Below are 25154 nucleotides of genomic sequence, written 5' to 3'. Positions count from 1 at the left end.
AAAGTCGCTTATAATAAGCGGACTTGGAAACACTGGTTATGAGTGTTTGTTTGGGTGTGCGCCCGGTCAACTTGTGCAGGAGCAATAAACAGGAAACAAGGGCTTGGAAGGGACAAACTACCTACCACTCTCTTTTGCTTTATTACGGGGCGCCGAGAGATATTCAAGGAGTTTCACTCGGAAAGAAAGTCAAGCCCAAATAAGCAACTTGACGCGCAAAAACAAGCCCAAAAAACCGCAACCTGCGACTCATGAGATTTGCAAGCGATTTTAGAAAAAAACAAGCCCAAAGTTGCTTATAATAAGCGGACTTGGCAACACTGAGTGAGAGCCAACACCAAGTGACAGCACCACCCCAAAAAGGAAGGCCACAGGAAGGAAGGTGTTTCATGTTCTAGGAACTGGATTGCATTTGCTTGAACTGCTGTTTGTTTTTAGCTGTGTAATTATACAGAATCTTCCGACTGAAGAGGCAGAGGGGATCAAGTGAACTACCAAAACATACTCACAGGTATATGTATACTTTCCGAGCATAGGATTATCCTGGCAACTTTCAAGAGAAGGCTTTCAATGTGCTTCTTTCCCATCATATTCCTTCACAGGGGACAGCCTGTCCCATCAGTGGACTGCAGTTAAAATGCAACTAATCAAATGGTAGGTGGTAGGGTCTGGTAGTTGTGGTGATGGTGTGGATTGTGCCTTCATGAGGCCATACCTAGAATCAAAGTCTACTAAATCAAAATATATTTAACGAACTTGTGAACAGGTGCATGGACTACTTCTCCACTCCTGCTTTTCACAGCTCCCTCCCAAAAGTGTTAATTTGAATTCTGTCATCTTCTATTTTCATGGGGTGGCTGTGGCTCAGGAGGTAGAGCAGGTCATCTACTAATTGGAAGGTTTGTGGTTCGATTCCTGGCTGCTCCAGTCTACATCCCAAAGTATCCTTGGGCAAGATATTGAACCCCAAGTTGCTCTCCTATGCAACCATTGGAGTATGTGTGTGTGAATGTTAGAAAGCACTTTTAAGTGGGAAACGGTACTTGTATGAATGTGTGAGTGAGTGGGTAAATGCAAACATGTTGTATAAAGCACTTTGAGTGCTCAGCTAGTGTAGATAAGTGCTATATAAGAACTAGTCCATTTACCATTGACCTCTTTTCACTCTGTTTAAACCCAGAATCAGAAATACTTTATTGATCCCAGAGGGAAATTTCACTCTGCATGTCATTAAATAGACTGTATTTTGTCCCTTTGGTCTTTCCCTCCCCCCCATGGATGGCTGCTCCTCTCTGATCTTGGTTATGTTTGAGGTTTCTTCCTGTTAAAAGGGAGTTCTTCCTTCTCACCATCTTTACCTTACAATATGAAGCACCTTGAGATGATGAGTTATAAATAAAATTGGAAAAATTTAACTGAATTTGGTTTCACTGTTAGAACCAGTAGAATCAGAGTAGAACCTGCAGCTGATGGCTGCTCTCTTACTTGAGGGTGGCGACTCCTTCGGGTGTGGTCGGCTCGTTGAAGCGTCTCATGTACTCGTGCATCTCTGGAAAACTCTTTTTCATGTAATCCTCAGCGCTGCTTTCTCTCACCGTCCCAAATCGAAAACCCCGTGATGGATGATGCAGCTGGACACACCAACAAGAAGAAGCAAGAGGAGAAGAAGAATTAAGGACACAGAAACACAGGAAACAGCTGATGCTGGTTCTCCAGCTGAAACACCTGAAATACCCTCAGAAAGCTGCACAGTACATGAACACCTTTTAGCTGTCATTTATTTCATATTAAATTATGTTTCTTGTTAGTAATGCTTTATTTTACAGATCTTCTATTTTCCAGCTTATTTCCAGAAATGTCCTTCACATACTAATAATACAGTGTGATGGCAGACAGTGTTCAACCAGGCACTGCTCAGAGAGCTGCAGGGCTGCACTCTGAGTGTGTGTTCATTTAAAATAAAAAGCTAATCACACAGATGGACGTCCAATTAAAACTCCCTGAGCTCCCAGCAGCCCCGGCTGTACAAACACTCAGAGGCGTGCTTCATGCTTCAATCAGCTGCTGAATTAAAAGTGTAATTATGACGAGGCAGGTGATCCACAGAGCAAATTTAATCTGTAATTGTTTCAGGACGGGAAGCACAGAGTGAAAAGAGTCTGCAGAGAGTTCACAAACACAGATCTGATCTGACCTTGCTCGAACCACCAGCAGCAGATCACCTTCATCACGGACCAAAACACATTTCATATGAAAAAACACTGAATCCATCTCACTCTCACCTCACCACATCACCTGCAGGAGGCAGGGAACCACTTTCTTTATCAGTGTGCTTGGCAGTCCGATAGGCTGAATGTCTGAAAATCATGGCATGAAGCCAGCGTGGTTAGACGTAAGTAAGTAAAATTTTATTTATATAGCACCTCTCAAGACATAAATCACAAAGTGCTTCTCAACAGTAAAACAAAGTACAATTGGAGTAAGAAGAAAAAAAAAACTAACCAAACGCAAGCCTAAAAAGATGAGTTTTTAGCTTTTTTTTTAAAAAGACACCACCAAATCCGCAGTTCTTATACAAAAGGGGATACAGTTCCAGAGTCGGGGAGCTACTGTAGCAAAAGCTCTATCTCCTTTAGTTTTCAGCCTTGTGTGAAAACTAAAGGAGATAGTCAGATAGCCAGTAGGCCTTACATCACAGATGCAAGAGTTCACTGATATAAGTTGGTGCTTGACCATGAAGACTTCTATAAGTCAGGAGGATCATACATGACGTATGATCGGCTTTATTAAAACAAAGACCGACTGAAACCCTAAAAAGTCCCACGCGGGACTTGAACCCCAGGCTCCTGGGTAAAAGTCCTCTGACTCTATGGGAGATCTTTGCTGGATTTTATGCTTGCTCTCCAAGCACCCCAATAGAGCACTTCGCTCTCAGACTGCTGGCTTACTTGTGGTTCCTAGGATACTTAAGAGTAGAATGGGAGGCAGAGCCTTCAGCTTTCAGGCCCCTCTTCTGTGGAACCAGCTTCCAGCTTGGATTCAGGAGACAGACACCCTCTCTATTTTTAAGATTAGCCTTAAAACTTTCCTTTATGATAAAGCTTATAGTTACGGCTGGATCAGCTGACCCTGAACCCTCCCTTAGTTATGCTGCAATAGGCCTAGGCTGCTGGGATGATGAACTGAGAGGTGCTTTAGGAGTGTTTTAGCTCTCACGGTGCCCTGTCTTCAGTGTCTTTATGTCCTGTCTGTGCTCTACCTGCTTTAACTGTAGTCACAGAGACAAGCTGAAGGACCTGATGCTAACAGGAGAAACATGAAGAAGACAAAGTAATCTTTAATCTTATCGTCTCACCTTGGCGTCATGTATTCCTGAGACCTCCTCAAAAGTCTTTTCTCCCACCATGACGGCAGCAAGGTTGGCAGTATAGCTAGACAGCACCAGCAGACAGAAGATGGCCCACAGATTCATCAGGAAGCGACCTGTCCAGCACTTCGGGGTCTTGGAGGAGACGGTGCGCCCGAATAGGATGGCGTAACACAGGTTGAGAGCCGATGAGTAAGAGAAGACCCTCACCCTGTTGCGTCCATGAGGCGTCATACCAAATGGACTCTTCCACTCATACAGTGTGAGGAAGAGCGCTGTTATGTGCAGCGCCAGGAAAATGCCCACCCACATGGACCAGTGCAGGGGCCACATGAAGGCCCCGATGGGGGCTGCCGTGTCCTTACTGCGCACCAGGATGCCCAGGCTGGTGGAGAAGAAGGGCGAGGTGAAGTCGATCACCCGGCTCCGGGCAGAGTTGATGCTAAACGAGGTGACGGCCATGTCCGCTAGACCATTCAGAAGATCACCCACCAGTCCCGTCCAGCGGCCCCCTTTCCATGCGCCATACTTTCCATCTCCAACGATGTAAAGGTCAAACTCAAAGCCCAGATCCTCAGCCAGCTTCTCTAGCAGATCGATGCAGTATCCATAGCAGCACTTGGCGTACTCTCTCGGCAGTGAGCTGCCATTACCACCTGCCACGTCCCTGAAGTATCTCTCCAGGATCTCTGAACTGTTAGTGCCGGCATCCAGGCAGAACTGACCAGCTGGGCAGCTGCCCTCATCGTCCACGTCCCGCGTGAACACAAAGGGATGTTCCACCAGGGTCACCACCCGGACCCGACTCCCCGATACCGGCAGCCCTGCTCTCCAGCGGCCCCTGGTCCTCCCACCCGTTCCTTCTGTCCTGTGGCGAAATTTGGGTCCCTGCCACACCCGCTGATCCTCCACCTGCAGCTGGCCCCCCTCCCAGCTGCCCACCGTCACCCAGGTGGGCTGACCCAGCGCGTCCCGCCGCAGACTCCAGATATGGAACCGCTGCACAGTTAGAACCTCAGACAAGTTCTGGTGGACCCGGATGGGACCGGTAAGCCCAGAGAAAGATGTGTTTGAAAAAAACCTACAGCACAAAAAAACAGAAGGTAACAAATGAGTGGAGGGCGGGGCTTGTGAGAACTGTTGCTGGTTCAGTTTTGATTGAGGAAAAGAAAACCATTCACCAAATGATGAATCAAGAAAGGCTAATAATTAAATAAATATAATCAATACTTTTCAAACAGGCTGTATCTTTATAAAAAGCTACATCCCACAGGGAAATTACTGTAAAGACTGCAAAGAGAAACCTTGCTGGCCTTTCCTCTGGGTCTGCTGACTACATATTGTGCTTATTCTGATGCTGTTTGACTGTCTTTGGGGTCTCTGCACACAGAAATAATACTGTCGATTTAGATTTTCAGAGTTGGGAACATTACTATCCATGAAGCCAGATGACACACATCAATTAGTTAAACTGCAGGAATTTCTTAAAGACATTAAGGCCTGGATGACCTCTAATTTCCTGCTTCTAAATTCAGATCAAACTGAAGTTCTTGTACTCGGCCCACAAATCTTAGAAACATGGTGTCTAACCAGATACTTACTCTGGATGGCATTACTTTGGCCTCCAGTAACACTGTGAGAAATCTTGGAGTCATTTTTGACCAGAATATGTCCTTCAATGCACATATTAAACAAATATGTAGGACCGCTTTGTTGCATTTCTCAGACTGATGCTGAAAAACTCATTCATGCATTTATTACTTCTAGGCAGGACTATTGTAATTCATTATTATCAGGCTGTCCTAAAAGCTCCCTGAAAAGCCTTCAGCTGATCCAAAATGCTGCACCTAGAGTACTGACAGGGACTAGAAAGAGAGAGCAGATTTCTCCCATATTGGCTTCTCTTCATTGGCTCCCTGTTAAATCTAGAATAGAATTTAAAATCCTTCTCCTCACATACAAGGTCTTGAATAATCAGGCCCCATCTTATCTCAAAGACCTCATAGTACCATATCACCCCAACAGAGCACTTCGCTCTCAGACTGCTGGCTTCCTTGTGATTCCTAGGATACTTAAGAGTAGAATGGGAGGCAGAGCCTTCAGCTTTCAGGCCCCTCTTCTGTGAAACCAGCTCCCAGCTTGGATTCAGGAGACAGACACCCTCTCTATTTTTAAGATTAGGCTAAAAACTTTCCTTTATGATCAAGCTTATAGTTAGGCTGGATCAGGTGACCCTGAACCCTCCCTTAGTTATGCTGCTATAGGCCTAGGCTGCTGGGGGGTTCCCATAATGCACTGTTTCTTTTTATTCACCTTTTCACTCTGTTTATACCCCACTCTGCATTCAATGATTAGTTATTATTAATCTCTGCCTCTCTTCCACAGTGCGTCTTCTGTCCTGTCTCTCTCCCCCCTCAGCAGATGACCCCCTTCCTCCCTGAGCCTGGTTCTGCTGGAGGTTTCTTCCTGTTAAAGGGAGTTTTTCCTTTCCACTGTCACCAAGTGCTGCTCATAGGGGGTCGTTTTGACTGTTGGGTTTTCTCTGTATTATTGTAGGGTCTTTACCCACAATACAAAGCACCTTGATTTGACTGTCCGTAAAATCTGGAGAAGTTTGTTGCAGCTGGGAGAAGGTTAACACCTGGTCAATGTGAACAGAGCTCTCAGTGACAGATATGAGCAGATGTACCTAAACAAAGTGCAAGTGGTTCAGATGGAGGTCATCACCGGGAGCTGTGCTATCAGCCTTCAAACTGATCAGAAATCAGCTTTTTAGTGACTCTCTGATCGGTTTGGTGAGACTCAGGATGAAAGCTTCAGTTTAACTGAGCAGACAGCAGAATCAGATTTCCTCATGGTTAACTGAAGATGTTCTTAGATCTGATGATTCTCAAATAAATGTTTCTCTTCACATTTCCCTTTTCTTCTCCTGCAGCAGATAATCTGTCCTCTCAGGGTTTATCTCAGTCAGAGTGTAATTTCATTTACTGTGAATGTTTTTGATCTGCTTTTGTGAGGCGTAGCAGTTAAAGCTTTTATCCTGTTTCATATAGGTCGCAGTATTTAATGAGCTCTCAGAGTTTCCTGTGGCTTCATGTTCATTTGTTGGTTTTGGCATTTGCTAAGCTTCAGCTATCAGACCTCAGATTTGTTCCTGTTTTAGTCTGAGGAGCTGACACTCTCAGAGGAGAATCCTGCAGTCAGTGTTTTAGTCTTCTTTGTTCTATCATTTTAAAAAGGACTCGTATGGTCTAAAATTATCTTTATGTATCTTTGAAGAACTAAAGCAGATTGATGATCTGTTTAACATTGTTGAAATCTGGTTTAATGTTAGAAAACATGAGCTGAGCTCTTGGTCTCTGTACAGCCCAATATGAGGAAACCAGTTTTTCAGATGTTAAATTTAAACTGGACCTCCAAAGGAAAGACCAAACATCTCATGTTCTCAAATCCTCTGATGAACTGAGGCAGAAGTTTAAAGAAATGTTTTCTATTCAGATTAAATATCTCCAGCAGAGGAGTTTACTAAAAGTAAACTTCATGTGGCCCCAAGTGCAGGGCCACATGAAGGCTCCGATGGGGGTTAAACTAACGCAGATTGATGAATTGATGATCTGTTTAACATGGTTGAAATCTGGTTTAATGTTTACTAAAAGCTCTTCATCCACTTATTGATCCCACAAACAGCTGCTGAGATGATGCTAACAGAGGAGAGTTTAAGACAGAGCATCATCTCAGAGTTCCTCAGCTGGTTCCATCAGAAAGGTCACAGTAGAAGCTAAATGTATGAAGGAAGAATTGAAAAGTGAAATGTGAGCAGAGGAGTGGAGACCAGCTCGTGTTGTGACTCAGAAGTTAAATACACACCTCAGACTAACACACTGTAACTGCAACATGTGAACATCTGGTTAGAATAAAACTCCAGTAGACACATAGAGGAGGTGATCAGAGGCTGAAGGAGCTGCTTCACTCACTTTGGCACAAAGATTCACAGATTTCAGGAAGAGCTCAAAGAGACCTGAGACAGAAACCCCACTGAACCCAGAGTTTGAATCCAGGAGGACACCGTTAGAAGAAACACGAACAAACATTAATGAAGCTCAGCTCTTAAATGAGAAAACAATAACATAAAAGGATCTAGAAAGATCTGTTTGATTTCATGAAAACATTTTTATGAGGACCTGTCTGCTGGCATGGGAGGAAGCAGTTTAATAAATATGTTACTGTTGCTAAGATCATCTGAGTAAAGAGAGATTTTTTGGTGTGTCCAGAAACACTCCTTCAGTTAATGGCAGCAGGTGGTTCAAACACATCAATGATCCTCATAAATGAAACTGTGGTTTCCATCATCTCTGAAGATGCTGGAGGTCAGCGAGTGTGGGCTCTGTAATAAACCTCCTTATGAATAAAAGTTTTCTTTCTTTCTTTCTAACACACACACACATACACACACACAGTATATATGAATATAGTGTGGAAATCAAAGTCACCTGGAGGACTTTCCCTCCATGTTGGTGATAATGGTTTGAATGAATCCAGCTGCTGGAATGAAAAATGTAAATCTGATTAAATCTGAGCACTGATGGTAAATTGGAAATAACTCATTAAATCTGCCATAAACACTAATTGCTGCATCATTTTCTAATTATGAGAAGAACTCATGTAATTCTGAGGACAGAGAGATGCTGAGTTTAATCTGTGACCCATTTCCTTTCTTCACACACAGGCCACAGACTGAAGGCAGAGCTGTGTGAATGTGATATGAAAATATGAATCTGGGCCGATCTCAAGCTGTACAGTTAGCTGTTGACGCCTACCTCTGTAGAGGCTTTAATCCTGTTACAGCTTCCTTCTTATCTGCGCTGCTTCCAGCTGAGTGCAGCTGCTGTTTGACAGCCTCCTTTGTTTCAGCAGTGTCTGCTTCATATTTCAGTCACGTTTCAGGAGGTTAAAGGTCATTTATCACCAACAGGTGAAGTCCTACTTGGCAGTGTAGCAGTCCCTCTCTTTTGATCAGAAACATGTTCAGGTGAGTGCAAGTAGGGACGTCACATTTTCCTGAGCTTGTTTAACGGCCTCGAGTGCCCAACAAAACCATCAGTGTGGCTCATTTTTGTGTCCTTTGGCGCCTGCACCCTGACCTCATGATGTCAGTGAGATGGATCGATCACGAGCAGGATTCCATTATGTTTAAAGTGCACATAAATAACACGAAGCATATCAATGCCAACCAGACGCATGCACATGGTGGAGATGCAGGAAGCAGCTGACAAATTTGGTTCATTTCATGTTTTTAAATAACTTGTTAATAAAGGAAAGATTTTTTGCTCCTGAGTCTCTGGAGGGAAACATCTGAACCATGAGACTCACTGGTCCCTGCAGAAATCAGATTTTAAATGATTTGTTGGGATTTTATGTATGCTGTCATGTTATGCTTGTTTGTTTTATGCTTTTTACTACTGGCTGTGGAATAATAAAGATCTTTGATTGATGAGAAACATCAGGATGGCAGAGACTGAGGAGCTCACACAGACGAAAAGGATTTGTCCATCCATGCATTCACTTCCGCTTATCCTTTTCAGGGTCACGGTGGGGCTGGAGCCTATCCCAGCTGACATAGGGCGAGAGTACACCCTGTACAGGTCGTCAGCCTGTAGCAGGGCTAACACAGAGAGACAGACAACCATTCACACCTATGGGCAATTTAGAATGGCCAATTAACCTAACCCCAGTAACTACACGTCTTTGAACTGTGGGAGGAAACCCACGCAGACATGGAAGGAGAACATGCAAACTCCACACAGAAAGAGAGAAGTGGAATCGAACCTGGACCTTCAAGATGTCATTGTAGCTGTGAGGCAGTAGTGCTAACCCCCAGGCCACCGTGCTGCCTGAAAAAAAAAGATTTCTTCTCTGCTGTGTTTGGAACAGATTTATATCAAACTGTTCAAAGTACAAAGAGTCTGGGCTGTAAATGCAGGCGGATATCAGGACTGCTCCTTCTGAGTAGGTATGTGACAATCCCCACTGATACTGATGATAACAATGTGCTAGCGCATGTGCGCACAGCGTTTCCGTCAGTTGCTGTATGCTCCTGGAATTTTGGGCTTTCAGTTGGTTAATTCTTGGTATTTTCCGGTGATACTTGCTATGACGTAGAGGAATCCCTCTACTTTTGTCTCGTTTTCAATTCATGAAAATATGTTGCTTCTTTCTGTGTTTATGCTCAATTTGAAAATTTGGCTGGCATTCAGCACTTTCAAAATCAAGGATTGGGTATATGACATATTTATAATCAAGTAGGGCATTACTTTAATATGTTTTCTAACTGTCTGCCTGATCTCATCAAAATCTGACAGAGTAAAGTTAATTTTCTTTTATGCGAAATTCATTGTGGGCAGCCGGTTAATCAATATGGCAGATGTCATTTCATTGAAAATGACCCATAAATCTGGCTGGAAAAAATGATCTAAAACTATTGAAAACTATAATATAAAACATCAAATGGCATCTTTAATCATTCTAGATTCTATTTTCGACATTATTAATATTAATGATTATTTTTTTCAATTCAATTCAATTCAATTTTATTTATATAGCGCCAAATCACAACAAACTGTCGCCTCAAGGCGCTTTGTATTGTGGGTAAAGACCCTACAATAATACAGAGAAAACCCAACAGTCAAAACGACCCCCTATGAGCAGCACTTGGCGACAGTAGAAAGGAAAAACTCCCTTTTAACAGGAAGAAACCTCCAGCAGAACCAGGCTCAGGGAGGGGCAGTCATCTGCCGCGACCGGTTGGGCTGAGGGGAGAGAAAGACATGCTGTGGAAGAGAGCCAGAGATTAATATCAATTAATGATTAAATGCAGAGTGGAGTATAAACAAAGTAAATAAGGTGAATGAGAAACAGTGCATTATGTGAACCCCCCAGCAGACTAGGCCTATAGCAGCATAACTAAGGGATGGTTCAGGGTCACCTGATCCAGCCCTAACTATAAGCTTTATCATAAAGGAAAGTTTTAAGCCTAATCTTAAAAATAGAGAGGGTGTCTGTCTCCCGAATCCAAGCTGGGAGTTGGTTTCACAGAAGAGGCGCCTGAAAGCTGAAGGCTCTGCCTCCCATTCTACTCTTAAGTATCCTAGGAACCACAAGTAAGCCAGCAGTCTGAGAGTGAAGTGCTCTGTTGGGGTGATATGGTACTATGAGGTCTTTGAGATAAGATGGTGCCTGATTATTCAAGACCTTGTATGTGAGGAGAAGGATTTTAAATTCTATTCTAGATTTAACAGGGAGCCAATGAAGAGAAGCCAATATGGGAGAAATCTGCTCTCTCTTTCTAGTCCCTGTCAGTACTCTAGCTGCAGCATTTTGGATCAGCTGAAGGCTTTTCAGGGAGCTTTTAGGACAGCCTGATAATAATGAATTACAACAGTCCAGCCTAGAAGTAATAAATGCATGAATTAGCTTTTCAGCATCACTCTGAGAAAGGATGTTTCTAATTTTAGAAATATTGCGCAAATGCAAAAAAGCGGTCCTACATATTTGTTTAATATGTGCATTGAAGGACATATCCTGGTCAAAAATGACTCCAAGATTTCTCACAGTGTTACTGGAGACCAAAGTAATGCCATCCAGAGTAAGTATCTGGTTAGACACCATGTTTCTAAGATTTGTGGGGCCGAGAACAAGAATTTTAGTTTTATCTGAATTTAGAAGCAGGAAATTAGAGGTCATCCAGGCCTTAATGTCTTTAAGACATTCCTGCAGTTTAACTAATTGATGTGTGTCATCTGGCTTCATTGATAGGTAAAGCTGAGTATCATCTGCATAACAATGAAAATTGATGCAGTGCTTTCTAATAATACTGCCTAAGGGAAGCATGTATAATGTAAATAAAATTGGTCCTAGCACAGAACCCTGTGGAACTCCATAATTAACCTTAGTGTGTGAAGAAGACTCCCCATTTACATGAACAAATTGGAGTCTATTAGATAAATATGATTCAAACCACTGCAGTGCAGTACCTTTAATACCTATGGCATGCTGTAATCTCTGTAATAAAATGTTATGGTCAACAGTATCAAAGCTGCACTGAGGTCCAACAGGACAAGCACAGAGATGAGTCCACTGTCAGAGGCTGTGAGAAGATCATTGGTAACCTTCACTAATGCTGTTTCTGTACTGTGATGAATTCTGAAACCTGACTGAAACTCTTCAAATAAACCGTTCCTCTGCAGATGATCAGTTAGCTGTTTTACAACTACTCTTTCAAGAATCTTTGAGAGAAAAGGAAGGTTGGAGATTGGCCTATAATTAGCTAAGACAGCTGGGTCAAGTGATGGCTTTTTAAGCAGAGGTTTAATTACAGCCACCTTGAAGGTCTGTGGTACATAGCCAACTAATAAAGACTGATTGATCATTTTTAAGACTGAAGCATCAATAATTGGAAAGACTTCTTTGAACAGTCTAGTAGGAATGGGATCTAACAAACATGTTGCTGGTTTGGAGGAAGTAACTATTGAAGTTAACTCTGAAAGATCAACTGGAGCAAAAGAGTCTAAACAAATACCAGCAGTGCTGAAAGCAGCCGAACATGAAGAATAATCTTTGAGATGGTTATGAATAATTTTTTCTCTAATATCTAAAATTTTATTTGTAAAGAAATCCATGAAGTCACTACTAGTTAACGTGAAAGGAATACTCGGCTCTACAGAGCTCTGACTCTTTGTCAGCCTGGCTACAGTGCTGAAAACAAACCTGGCGTTGTTCTTATTCTCTTCAATTAATGATGAGTAGTAAGATGTCCTAGCTTTACGGAGGGCTTTTTTATAGAGCAACAAACTCTTTTTCCAGGCTAAATGAGCATCTTCTAATTTAGTGAGACGCCATTCCCTCTCCAGCTTTCGGGTTATCTGCTTTAAGCTGTGCGTTTGTGAATTATACCACGGAGTCAGGCACTTCTGATTTGAAGCTTTCCTTTTCAGAGGAGCCACAGTATCCAAAGTTATACGCAGTGAGGATGTAAAACTATTGACGAGATAATCGACCTCACTGGGAGCAGAGTTTAGGTAGCTGCTCTGCACTGTGTTGGCACTGAAGAGCATAATAATGAAGGAATTAGATCCTTAAACTTAGTTACAGCACTTTCAGAAAGACTTCTACTGTAATAAAACTTATTCCCCACTGCTGTGTAATCCATTAAAGTAAATGTAAATGTTACTAAGAAATGATCAGACAGGAGGGGGCTTTCAGGGAATACTGTTAAGGCTTTAGTTTCTATTCCATATGTTAGGACAAGATCCAGAGTATGATTAAAGTGGTGGGTGGGCTCCTTTACATTTTGAGAGAAGCCAATTGAATCGAACAATAGATTTTTGCGGCAGTACGATGAACAGAGGTTTGTGATGGGAGATTTTTCACACCAATATTGGTGCTTTGCGTTATTCATGATCACGTGACCGAAATGGTGTTCTCTGACTGGTCAATTTGTTCTGCAGCACATGCTGAAATTTTATTAGTATAAGATTAGAAGGATATAGGATATGTAGTTGTTTTTTAAATTTTTTTCTCTTTATTTAGTTTTTTAAATTAAGCTTTGTTTACAATTACCATAATAACATTTTAAATAATTTTCTTGTGCTTAAAGAGGTTTTATTTATATTTCAGATGCCTCCTAAGGAGAAAAGTAGAAAAGGTTCTACTAGTGCTAGAACCTTTTAGCCTGGCATAGCCACAGGATACTTCTCTGGGCTATTTCCGGATCACAATGTCAGATCTGCAGTTCTATAGTTTTATCACTGTAATTAGTGGCTGCACCTTTTGCCTAACTTAAAATGTGATAACTTCCTTATTTATTGTCCTATGAAGATGATATTGGTGTCACTGAAAAGGTCTCTTCAAGAGCTTTCCAAATGGTTCCGCTTTCATACCAATCCATCGCTTTTTTATCAGCACAGCATGAAATTTCAGAAAAGTGGAACCAGCTCTTTGATGATTATTGAATTGAGTTCTACCAGAAACTGAAGTGTCTTCTTACCTGGCGAGGTACTGTCCTGAGGATGGCACCTCGTGCTTGCTGGGTTTGTCGTAGCAGTTCACCATGTTCTGGATCAGAGCCAGGTCTGGCCTCACCGCGGTCGCTGCAGCCACAGCCCTGGTGATGAGCTGCAGGGCATCTCTAATGTAGAAGTCAAGTGGTTTCCGTTCCACCTCTCCATAGGCCAGCAGGCCGAGGGGCAGTCCAATGGTGTGCAGCACGTCAGGGCTCAGTGGCTGGCCCAGCACCCAGTGCACCATGGGTAACATCAGGCCCAGGTCCTGGGCGCTGCGCAGCACTGCAGCCGCGCACTGCGGGTCAGCTCCAAACAGCAGCACTGATGCCGGCGAGGCCTGGCTCTGTCGGAAGTGTCGAGACAGGAAGTCGTGGATCTGCGTGTCGTCGTGAGCCAACTGTGTCAAGTTCAGGAGGGCCCGCAGGTGCCAGGTGACCCCACTACCGCTGTCCCATGATGCACCACTGCGATGGTCCAGGAGCTGCAGAAGACCCCGAGCCTCCTCCCAGCCCCGACACAGCACCACAGTACCCTCCCTCCAACCGGACCGCCGCAGAACCGTCAGCAGCAGATCGGACAGACCGGACTCTGGAATGCCCGTCACCATCTGCAGGTGAAACTGGTTCTACTCAGGACCAGGAAGATAACCGTAAGGAGAACAGAGTTACAACAGGCTGAATCATCAATCAAAAATGAGACAATCGGTCAGATAATTCGATTCTGTTTGTGTCTGGAGGTTAGATGAACAACACTCCACAAACCCACAGGAAACCACAGGGAACAATTTCCTTCTTCAAAACATCAGAAGAGAACATCAAAGAACATCAGAGGAGAACACTCAGGTTTAAGGCCCCATTTACATGAGAATGTTTCCAAATGAAAACGGCTAAGTTTTGATGCTTTTCGGCCTCTCATTTACACAAGAATGGAGTGAAAACGATACTTTTTGGAAATGGGCTCCAGAGTGGAGTGTTTTCTAAACACTCCGGTCTCCGTTTCCTTGTAAATGGATGAAAATGCTGCTTTTTGGAAACTGGGGCACTGGCACCTGCGCACTATGGCTGCGGCTCCTAGATCCACATCGCCAACTTGTGGCTTGGCAATAGGAGCTGCAGCATTTTCAACATCTTGCATTTCCATGTAAATGGAGATCATTTCTGAAACATTTCCATGTGAACGCACTACTTTTCGAAAACAAAAACAGCAAAATGACACCTTTTCCACTGGAAATGCTCTCCTGTAAATGGGGCCTAAATGTTCAGCTGGGAAATATACAGTTGTCATATTTTATGTAAAAATTGTTACCAAATCTTTTTTTTCCAAAGTGTGAACAGATTGTGACACGACATAAAAGCTGAGACCTTCATGATTCTCTGACAGCCTGTGAACAGATTTTTATGTGAAGGACAAAATTTCACACATGCGTAGCCCAATAAAAAAAAAGCAGGGGGGGGGGGGGGGGGGGGGGGGGGGGGGGTACAAATTAAATAACCAGTTCATAATAGAATTTGGTTAAAAGTACGGTGAGTAAGTACATTCATGGTTGAAATGTTAAAAATGTTAAAGGGTATATTTGTTAATTATTTTATTATTTCGTGTAATTAAAAAAAGTTACTTTGATAGAGCTGTTTTTTCCCAGTGGAAGTAAACTAATCATAGGTACAGTGGCTAGTGTGGCATGTTGAAGCAGCTAGAATGGAGTCCTGAGTTTATGACCATAGACATACATACAACCATGACTTATGACTAGATTTTTTTGCTGAGGAGGCGCTTTCACTGCAGTATCACTTCCTGTTCCTGTTACAGCACACAGTAATATTTGTGTGTAGCTGATTAATTATAAATCTCTAAATAATAACTTATTTCATAGAAGCACACTCTCTGCTGAATCACCTGTAAATTATATTCACATTATTCATTTAGTGTGCTCTTAGCTATTAGTTCAGCTCTTAGCTAGCAGCATGGCTGCATGGTTAATATTGTTAACAAAAATAAATGAAATAACAAAAACTGAAATTGAAAAAATATTTTCGTTAACTGAAATAAATAAAAGCGGCAATTAAAAGGAAAAACGAACTGAAACTGTATTGTGTGTTTACAAAACGAACAAAATCGAACTGAAGTTATAGATAAAATGGATTCGTTTTCGTGTTTGTCAGTATATTTAAAAGCCTTGTGGATTGATATGAAATCCCTTTTTCCACTCTAGTTTTAGCTGGGAGCGCCATACAGCACCTCACTTTGTGTGTGTGTGTGTGTGTGTGTGTGTGTGTGTGTGTGTGTGTGTGTGTGTGTGTGTGTGTGTGTGTGTGTGTGTGTGTGCGCGCGCGCGCGTGCATGCACTCACAATACAGAGGGACAAATATGATTTCAGCCCAAAAAAAGGACCACAAAGAGCAAGGACCAAGTACGGGAAAAAGTCCCAGCACGGCAGATAAAACACTGGGACATGGCCACAAGGTAATGAACACAGATAATACAGTACTGTGGTGCTGTGGGACCACAGTACTGGTCCCACAGCTGCCTTTCCAGTAGCTCTGTAGTACTTAGTGTTTCAAACCTCTTCTTCTACTTTTACTCTTACTTTTATCTTGCTTTCTTAACTAATATCCTATGATCACCCGCTTCACTCATATACTATGGATATTTCTAACTCTAAAACTCAAACTGGAGCCAGTCTCCTTTCTTACTTGAGAGAGGAGCTGCTGACTCTGAGAACAATGGGACGAGCTGGGATATGACACCCCATCCCAGCAGAGGTGAGGAGGAGACCCAGGGGTTGCACTTCCTCAGCCTCCTCAGAGTCCAAGTTCAACATGCCCAGGACTGTCTTCAGTTTGCATATCGGGCAGGTGTTTGTGTGGAGGATGCCATCCTCTACCTGCTGCACTGAACACACGCTCATCTGGATAAGGGAAGTGGCACAGTGAAGATTTCTTGAGTGCCTTTAACATCATCCAGCCACTTATGTTTCAGGATAAACTGAGCAGGATGAGAGTGGACCCCTGCCTGGTCATTTGGATCTCCAGCTACCTCACCGACAGGCCACAGTATGTCAGGCTGAAAGACACCATGTCTGACGCTGTAATCAGCAACACCGGAGCACCCCAAGTGATAGTGCTGGCTCGTCTTTTCTTCACCCTGTAGGGGAAAGTGGGGTAATTTGTGCCAGCAGGGAAGTTGTGCCACCCCCTGTTTCTAGGGAACCATAGAAGAAATTTGTCATGTGACCACACATTTTTGAGTCAATCATTTTACTCATCCTGTAAAGATGAGAGCCTCATTGCATGAGAGGTAAGCACATTTAACTTAAAAAAATGTGTTTTGCATTACAAAGTAAAATTTCTATGATCAAGGTTTTTTGATTGTTGTGTCTGAACAGTTACAGACAAGTTTGAAAACATTTTTCAAATGTATAATACTGTATAATACTAGAGAGACACCATCAACCGGAACCAAATTCCTTGTGTGTGTAAACATACTTGGCCAAAATAAACCTGATTCTGATTCTGATTTTACTGCTTTTGTATGCTACGCTATGAGTCTATACAGCTAGCATTATGTTAGCTAAAAACATGCTGGATGATGCATTTTTCCAAAAAGTTCGGGTTGGGGTGATTGTACAAGATGGCGCCGGTGAGGTCAGCAGCCGTCGTACCTGCCCCTACGCTTTGTTTGTATATATTAGGTTTAGCTCTAATTCTGGACTTTATAATTCCGCCTGCGCTGTGTCATATCACGTATGACAGACAGACTCTTTTTAATATCAGAATACAGCACTCTGGCTGTATTCTGACACCTTTTTCTCCCGACCCGACTTGGCCTCAGGAGATACTGCGTTTCCAGTGGGCCAGCTCAAACAAAGGACGGCGCGGAGCACCCAGGTCACGGACAAGGCCCCGAGGGAAAAGAGCCGGCGTAAGAGAGAGGCTGAGGCGCAGAGCGCACCAAACGCCACTGCCGAGCATCCTGTTGGCTAATGTCCAGTCACTGGATAACAAGCTGGACGAACTCAGGGCCAGGATACAGTTTCAGAGGGACATAAGGGACTGCAACATCATCTGTCTCACGGAGACATGGCTGACCCCCCTCATACCGGACCACGCCGTACAGCCGTCGGAGTTCTTCAGTGTTCATCGCACGGACAGAACGAGTGAGTCTGGAAAATCAAGAGGAGGAGGTGTGTGCCTAATGATTAATAACAACTGGTGTGACAGTAGGAATGTTGTCCCTCTGAAACAATCATGTTCACCTAACCTGGAGCTCCTAACCCTGAAATGCCGCCCCCACTACCTGCCCCGCGAGTTCACTTCGGTCATCTTCAGCGCCGTCTATATTCCACCTCAGGCGGACGCAAACACTGCACTATCCGAGCTACATGAGGCTATTTCCACCTATCAGGCTAACCAGCGTGATGCGGCTCTCATCGTAGCCGGGGACTTTAACAGTGCAAACTTGAAAAAGCTGATACCGGAGTTGATTCAACACATCGACTGCCCCACCAGAGGAGAGAGGACCCTAGACCACTGCTACTCTCCATTCAAAGAGGGCTACAAAGCAAAGCCTCTTCCGCCTTTTGGGAAGTCTGACCACACCTCTGTCCTTCTCATGCCGAAATACAAACAACGGCTCAGGCAGGAACCCCCTGCTGTGAGAGAAGTGACACGGTGGTCTGATCAAACAGAGGCCGCTCTGCAAGGTGCGTTGGATTCAACCGACTGGGACATGTTTCGCAGCAGCGCGGGCGGAGACATCGAGGAGTTTACGGAAACTGTTGTGGGATTTATTGGGAAAGTTGTTGAAGACACTTCACTTAGGAGGACCATCAGGACTTTTCCCAACCAGAAGCTGTGGGTGGATAAATCTGTCCGCGACGCCCTGAGGTCCCGCACCGTTGCCTACAACTCCGGCCTCGCCTCTGGGAACATGGAGGACTACAAGGTTGCATCATACAACGTCCGCAGAGCGGTGAAAGAGGCAAAACATCGCTACGGCCGCAGACTGGAACAGCAACTACAACAGTCTGACTCCAGGGGACTGTGGCAGGGACTACGCACCATCACGGACTACAAAGCACCACACACACACCCGGTGAGTGCCGACGCTTCTCTGGCTGATGAACTCAACATCTTCTTTGCGCGCTTTGAGTCGGGAAGCCGACAGCCCGCTGCGCTCCCGGCCGGAGGGGCGGAGACACTCACTGTGACGGAGCGCGACGTGAGGAGGGCGTTTAGACGTGTAAACACCAGGAAAGCGGCTGGACCAGACGGTATTAGTGGACGTGTCCTTAAGACCTGCGCTGACCAGCTGGCACCTGTGTTTACACTGATATTCAACCTCTCACTGAAACTGTGTGTGATTCCCACCTGCTTTAAAAAGTCCATCATAGTCCCAAAGAAACCACACCCCAGCAGCCCCAATGACTTCAGGCCCATAGCGCTCACCTCTGTGGTGATGAAGTGTTTTGAGAGACTCATCAAGACATTCATCACCTCCTCACTGCCCACCACCCTCGACCCACTACAGTTTGCATACCGGCCAGACAGATCCACAGATGACGCCATATCCTTCCTCCTCCACAAGACCCTTTCACACATAGACACTGGTAAGGGGAACTATGTGAGAGTGCTGTTTGTAGATTACAGCTCAGCATTCAACACCATAGTTCCCTCCAGGCTGGTCTCTAAGCTGCTGGACCTGGGCCTGGGCCCATCCCTGTGCAGGTGGGTTCACAGCTTCCTGACCAGCAGACCACAGGTGGTACGAGTGGGTCACCTCACCTCATCCTCCCTCACCCTCAACACTGGATCCCCCCAAGGCTGTGTGCTCAGCCCTCTGCTGTACTCACTGTACACCCATGACTGCGAGGCCACGTCAGAGTCCAACGTCATCATCAAGTTTGCTGACGACACTGCTGTTGTGGGACTAATCTCCCACAATGAGGAGACAGCCTACAGGAGAGAGGTCTCCCGCCTGGAGAACTGGTGCCAGGAGAACCACCTCCTGCTCAACGTCAGCAAAACGAAGGAACTGATCGTGGACTTCAGCAGGAAGCAGCAGAGGGACTACCATCCACTTGTCATCAGTGGTGCTGAGGTGGAAAGAGTGGACACTTTCAAATACCTGGGAGTGACCATCTCACAGGACCTGTCCTGGACTCATCACATAAACATCACTGTGAAGAAGGCCAGACAGCGTCTCTACCTCCTCAGGCGGCTGAGAGACTTCAAGCTCCCACTCAAGGTGCTCAGGAACTTTTACACCTGCACCATCAAGAGCATCATGCGTGGGAGCATCACCACCTGGATGGGAAACTGCACCAAGCAGGACTTCATGGCCCTAAAAAGGGTGGTTCGTTCAGCTGAACGGACCATCAGAACTACCCTCCCCAACCTGCAGGACATTTACACAAAGCAGTGCAGGCTGAGGGCCATGAAGATCCTAAAACAGCCCAGCCACCCCGGACACTCTCTCTTCTCCCTGCTCCCATCAAGCCGGCGTTACCGCTGCCTGAGGGCTAAGACTGAAAGGTTGAAGAAGAGTTTTTACCCACAAGCCATCCGTCTGCTCAACTCTGAGCCCTAACTGGACCATTATTGCACAATGTAAATATTATAATTTATAAAAGTGTGTATAGTGTATAGTATATAGAGTATAGTGTATAGTGTGAATTACTTTTTTTAATTTTTATTCTTCTTATTTATATGTGTGTGTATATATGGTTGCAGGTACAAAATACATTTCACTGTGCATTGTACTGTGTATAACTGTGCATGTGACAAATAAACACTATCTTAATCTTAATCTTAAATCTTAATTTGTGCCAGAGGGCCTGGGTTAAGTTGTGCCAGTGGCACAACTCACCTCCACTATTATTTATTGTAATTGTACACTGTTTTATTTTATTTTATCACTAAAACTATGTGACATTCTTCATTTTAAACCAAAAATAGAAATAGATCATCATGCCACAGAATTATAAGAAGGCGGTGACAACTGCTAAAGAAAATGGTGTTATGCTCACCCTGCCATCACACACAGCTTGCAACCTATAGACAAAACAGTCTATTACTCAATGAAAACCTACTACAACAGTGCGATGGATGGATGCACAGGTGATGGAAGCTGATTTTTTTTCTTCATTTTTTCATTTTGAACTCAACTTTGTTCTGATGTGTTCATGAAGCGCTAGACCTTGTTTAAGAAAACTGACCTTTGATGTGCTCATGTGGTGCAATAGGCTTGTAGAAAAGTAGCCTTTGATGTTGTAAAATTACTTTAAATAAACCTTAAATGAGTCATTTTGTATTGTATTTGTCTAGCTTTTATATAGAATTAGTTTCTGAGATCAATATATTCTGTTTTACTTCAATAATCAATGGCACAATTTACCCCAATGCATTCTCTCCAAATGCACAACTTACCCCGCACTGGGGGCAAGTTGTGCCACAAGACCACTTTTTTCCAGAAAGCTATATTTCTTAAATACCATATTTCATATCCAAAGTGATTGTTCCCAGGGATGCACCACATTCTGAAATATATATATATATTTTAGTTGGAAGCCTTACTATCATGGTCTTGCTTTAAAGTCACTTTAAGTAAAAACTGGCACAACTCACCCAACTCTCCCCTACGCTGCAGACTTCTGCTACAACTCTGAGCTGTGTCACATTCAGAAGTTTGCTGATGACACAGCCATTGTGGGGTGTATCATGGATGACAGAGAGAAGTATAGGAACCTGGTGAAGGACTTTGCTGTCTCGAGCCTCAGGAAGCAACTGCAGCTCAACACTTCAAAGACCAAGGAGCTGGTCATTGACTTTACGAAGTCCAGACCAAGGTCACGACCAGTTCTAATTGAGGGAGTTGAGGTGGAGCCATGCAGCAAGGTGACAACAATAATGGACTGTTTTCACTGAAAAATAATTGCTGGCTAGTTAACACACAGGAAACGGAAGGATGCACTGATACATTTGTTGCACCTTGAATCTTGTACCTGACAAAAACTAAAACTAATGAAAACTAAACTAAGCAATAAACAAAAAAAATAAAAACAAAAAAAACACTCTAAAAATAATTAAAACTAATTGAATTAGAAAAACAATGAATATAAAACTAAACTATAATGTAAAATCCAAAATTATTATAACCTAGCATGGCTGCTTCTCCTGTCCCTCCTGCACTTTCCTGCTCTGGGTGTCACATGTTTAGTTACTCCTCGGCCTCCTTTGGCAGTAACGGTACTTGTAATAAAAGTAGTCTGTTTGTAGCTCTGGAGGCCAGGCACAGTGAATTGGAGACTCGGTTTCGCACCCTTGGAAATCCTGTATCTAGCCAGGCCCCTGTAGTGGGTGCGGACCATGGTAGCTTAGCCACCGTTAGCTCCCCCCCAGCAGATCCCAAGCAGCAGGGAACACAGGCCGGCTGGATGACTGTGAGGAGGAAGCGTAGTCCTAAACAGAAGCCCCGGGTACACCACCAACCCGTTCATGTCTCTAACCCTTTTTCCCCCACTCGGCGACACACCCGCCGAGGAACAAACTCTGGTTATTGGCGACTCTGTTTGAGAAACGTGAAGCTAGCGACACCAGCGACCATAGTCAAATGTCTTGCAGGGGCCAGAGCAGGCGACATTCATGGAAATTTGAAACTGCTGGCTAAGGCTAATCGTAGATTTGGTAAGATCGTTATTCACGTCGGCAGTAATGACACCCAGTGACGCCAATCGGAGGTGCCTAAAGTTAATATTGAATCGGTTTGTTCAGAGTGGCCCGGGGACGCCAGTGGTTTCTTTAATAGAGATGAAGATCCACCAGATTCTTATTTTTTCTGCAATATTAGTAAACAGACCCTTTCAATTTCGAATACTGGGTGTGTTTCTTGTATTTATGGTAAAGATCATTATCATATTGCTATAATATAGCAATATAGTTCATGTGCAGGTTATTATCTGTAGTGTGTTCTCAATGTATGTTAGCTGAGGGGTAATTTAAGTTGCATCATCTTGAGTTGTTCATTCCTACAGTATGTAGAGAAAAGAACCTAGGGCCCCATCTATGTATAGCCAGTCATTTTGCTAGTGTGATTTATGTTTTCTGGTTGTTACACAGAGAATGGTTTGTGGACACACATCAAAAGAAACATGCAGAAGAATGACGGAAACCCTGTACAGGAATTTCTGATGTCATCATTGGTCTCTGTGGAAAGAAGCTTCGGGCTGAACAACAAAGACACAACAAACAAACCATCACATCAATTGAAGACAAGCAAACAGCAGAAAGACATTTAAAGCTTCTTCAGTAAATGTGATCAGAGTCGTGTGGTCTGATGTCAGTGATCATCTGTTTACTTGTCCTGCACAGCAACGATGGGTAACCTTCAGGTTTTTCTTAGTTCTCTTTATGTCTTTGTCCATCCAGCTAAAAGTGTCAGAAAAGTGCAGTGATGGTTTAAAGGTACATTTCACTCATGCATTCATTTAAAACAGGTTTCAGCAGCCTTCAGCAGGTTAAACCAGACTAACTGAGGAGGTGACCTGTTCTGCTCATTTCCAGCTCTACCTTTTAATTCTTAGACTCTACCTGAGCAGCTTTGCATAACTCACAGTTTAAAATAATCTTGAAATACTGAAGGTGTCATAAATAATAAAATGCTACTCTTCTGCTGTTTCTGCACACTGTCATTTTAAACACTTCTGCGCATAAAACAGCCTGTTAGAGAGTTAGCAGGAGCTTAACTTCCTTTAAGTCTGCCATTACCTCCACTGAAACTGCAGTCTCATTCAGTCTGATCATCAGTACGAGACAAACGTTTCCATGATTCGGTGTTACAGCTCATGGCTCAGATGGAGCAGCCTCATCAGAGCAGCTGTCAGAACTGCTTCCTGAATCAGAGTAGGTGGGCCTGAGATGACCATTCAATTTATCCATCCATTTGCTTCCATAGTGGGTTGTGGTTATCACCATCATCTCACAACAAGAAAGTCCTGGGTTGTTTCTGTTCCTCTGTGGGTACTCTGACTACCTCCTGCAGTCTGTCTCCGTGTTAGTGCTGTGACATACTGGCAACCTGTCCAGGAGTACCCTGCCTTTCACACTTGCAGCCCATTCAATTCAGTTTTATTTTTAGCTTTTAGTTTTATTTAAATCCAGACAATAAGGCAATCCCATACAAGCAGAAGTTAGCGACAGTGAGAAGGAAGAACTCCTCTTTAATAGGAAGAAATCTCCAACAGAACCATCCATTGACCATGAGGATATCCACCCTTTATGACATCAAAAAGGTCTAAGTGTAGACAAAAGTGAGCATTTGTAGAGATCTCCCATCACTCTGACCTTTCTCGAGATGATCCCTGTGGTCACTGCTAACAACACTACAAGCTTTATCAGTGAGAAAAGTAGTAGAACAGAGATGGTGAAGTCGAAGCTCCTCACCCTGTCTCTGAGGTTGAGCCTAGACGATGACAGGATTCACCTTCACATTCAGAGCTCAGAACCTCAGGATGGTGACAAGCTTTACTGACAAACAGCACAAAACTCCTAATAATCCTAAAGAAACAAAGCAGAACATAAGCCTGAAAAACAGGGAGGAGCATGAAGGTGAACCACAGATGACTCAGCAACACCATAGAAGAAGAACACAGGACTATTCATACACTGAAAGAGGGATGAGAAGTGAAAGCAGTTCACACAGGTGAGACAAATCAGGGGAAGATGTATGATTTAAAACTAGCATTGCACAGGGAAGAAGATGAACCTTTAAATTAAAACAGGAAATGAAACCCATGCAGTGTATTCAGGTATGATGATCAGTCCTGCCATGACCGTCGAGCCAGGCATTGACTTCAGAGCACCTGCACTAGTAGCTGTTGTCTCAGCTCAGGTGTCTCTGTCAGGTGATCACAGTACATCACCTGCATCCACTGACACTCGAAACCATCAGACAGCTGGAGACAGATCAAAGAGATGCTGCTCTCTTTGTTTCTGCAGTGATGCAGGACACATCATTTGTCCATCACTGTGACAACACTCTGGCAGGCGGAGCCATCAGGTTGATGCCTCACTTTACTGCAGTTGACTTCCAAACACACCCTGAGGTCACCTGAAGTCAGGATGGTGTTTGATTTTGAACAGATGAGGTTCCTGGGTACAGTGTGATGTCATTTTCTGGTTTTACTCACAGCAGTTTGAAGAGGAATTTATTTTAACAAAGAACATTCAAATGAAGTATTTGTTGACATTTTTTCAACATTATAACATCCAGTTGAGGACTGGCAACGTGTCATGTAACCTCTTCCAAGCTGGCGGCGCGTACAGAAGCAGCAGCTCACGACTCTTCCTTTCCGTGTTCTTTTTTGTACTTTTTATTTTTCAGTTTTTGTCTGTTCATCTCCACGAACCACTGCTACACACACCAGGATCTTATGGACATTGGCTACTGGTACAAGATATCTGTATCGAGTGATTTTCACTATACTCATAACATCCCAGACGACATAGCAAGATTGTTATCTGGTCTGGAAGGCGCCGCCGATAGCGGAGAGAGTGGAAGCAGAAGTGGGGCTGCAGGTCCAGCCTTATGCTAAAGCTAAAAAGCCTACCACACAGGCCCGCTCTGCCGAGCCTGTATCTCTCCAATACCAGATCCATGGTAAATAAAAGGGACAACCTACAGCTGGCTGGAAATCACTTTGTTTGTGAGTGTTGTGTAATGATTATCACCATGCA

At 43.8% G+C, this 25154-nt stretch overlaps 1 protein-coding gene across 1 annotated transcript in view; it reads right to left on the bottom strand.

Moving 5' to 3' along the window:
• grin3bb (glutamate receptor, ionotropic, N-methyl-D-aspartate 3Bb) overlaps positions 1-25154 on the bottom strand; it is a 127904-nt gene that overhangs the window by 16900 nt on the left and 85850 nt on the right. The window contains exons 2-4 of the mRNA XM_030727686.1: positions 13410-14050; positions 3356-4448; positions 1486-1631 (exon numbers count right to left, since the gene is read on the bottom strand). Of these exons, the coding sequence (XP_030583546.1) occupies positions 1486-1631; positions 3356-4448; positions 13410-14050 (1880 nt within the window). The remainder of the gene's footprint in view (positions 1-1485; positions 1632-3355; positions 4449-13409; positions 14051-25154) is intronic.

The sequence above is a fragment of the Archocentrus centrarchus genome, chromosome 4 (genome assembly GCF_007364275.1).
Source record: "Archocentrus centrarchus isolate MPI-CPG fArcCen1 chromosome 4, fArcCen1, whole genome shotgun sequence".
Lineage (NCBI taxonomy): Eukaryota > Metazoa > Chordata > Actinopteri > Cichliformes > Cichlidae > Archocentrus > Archocentrus centrarchus.
Note: the sequence above shows the minus strand (reverse complement) of the source record. Positions and strands in the feature narration are given on the sequence as shown.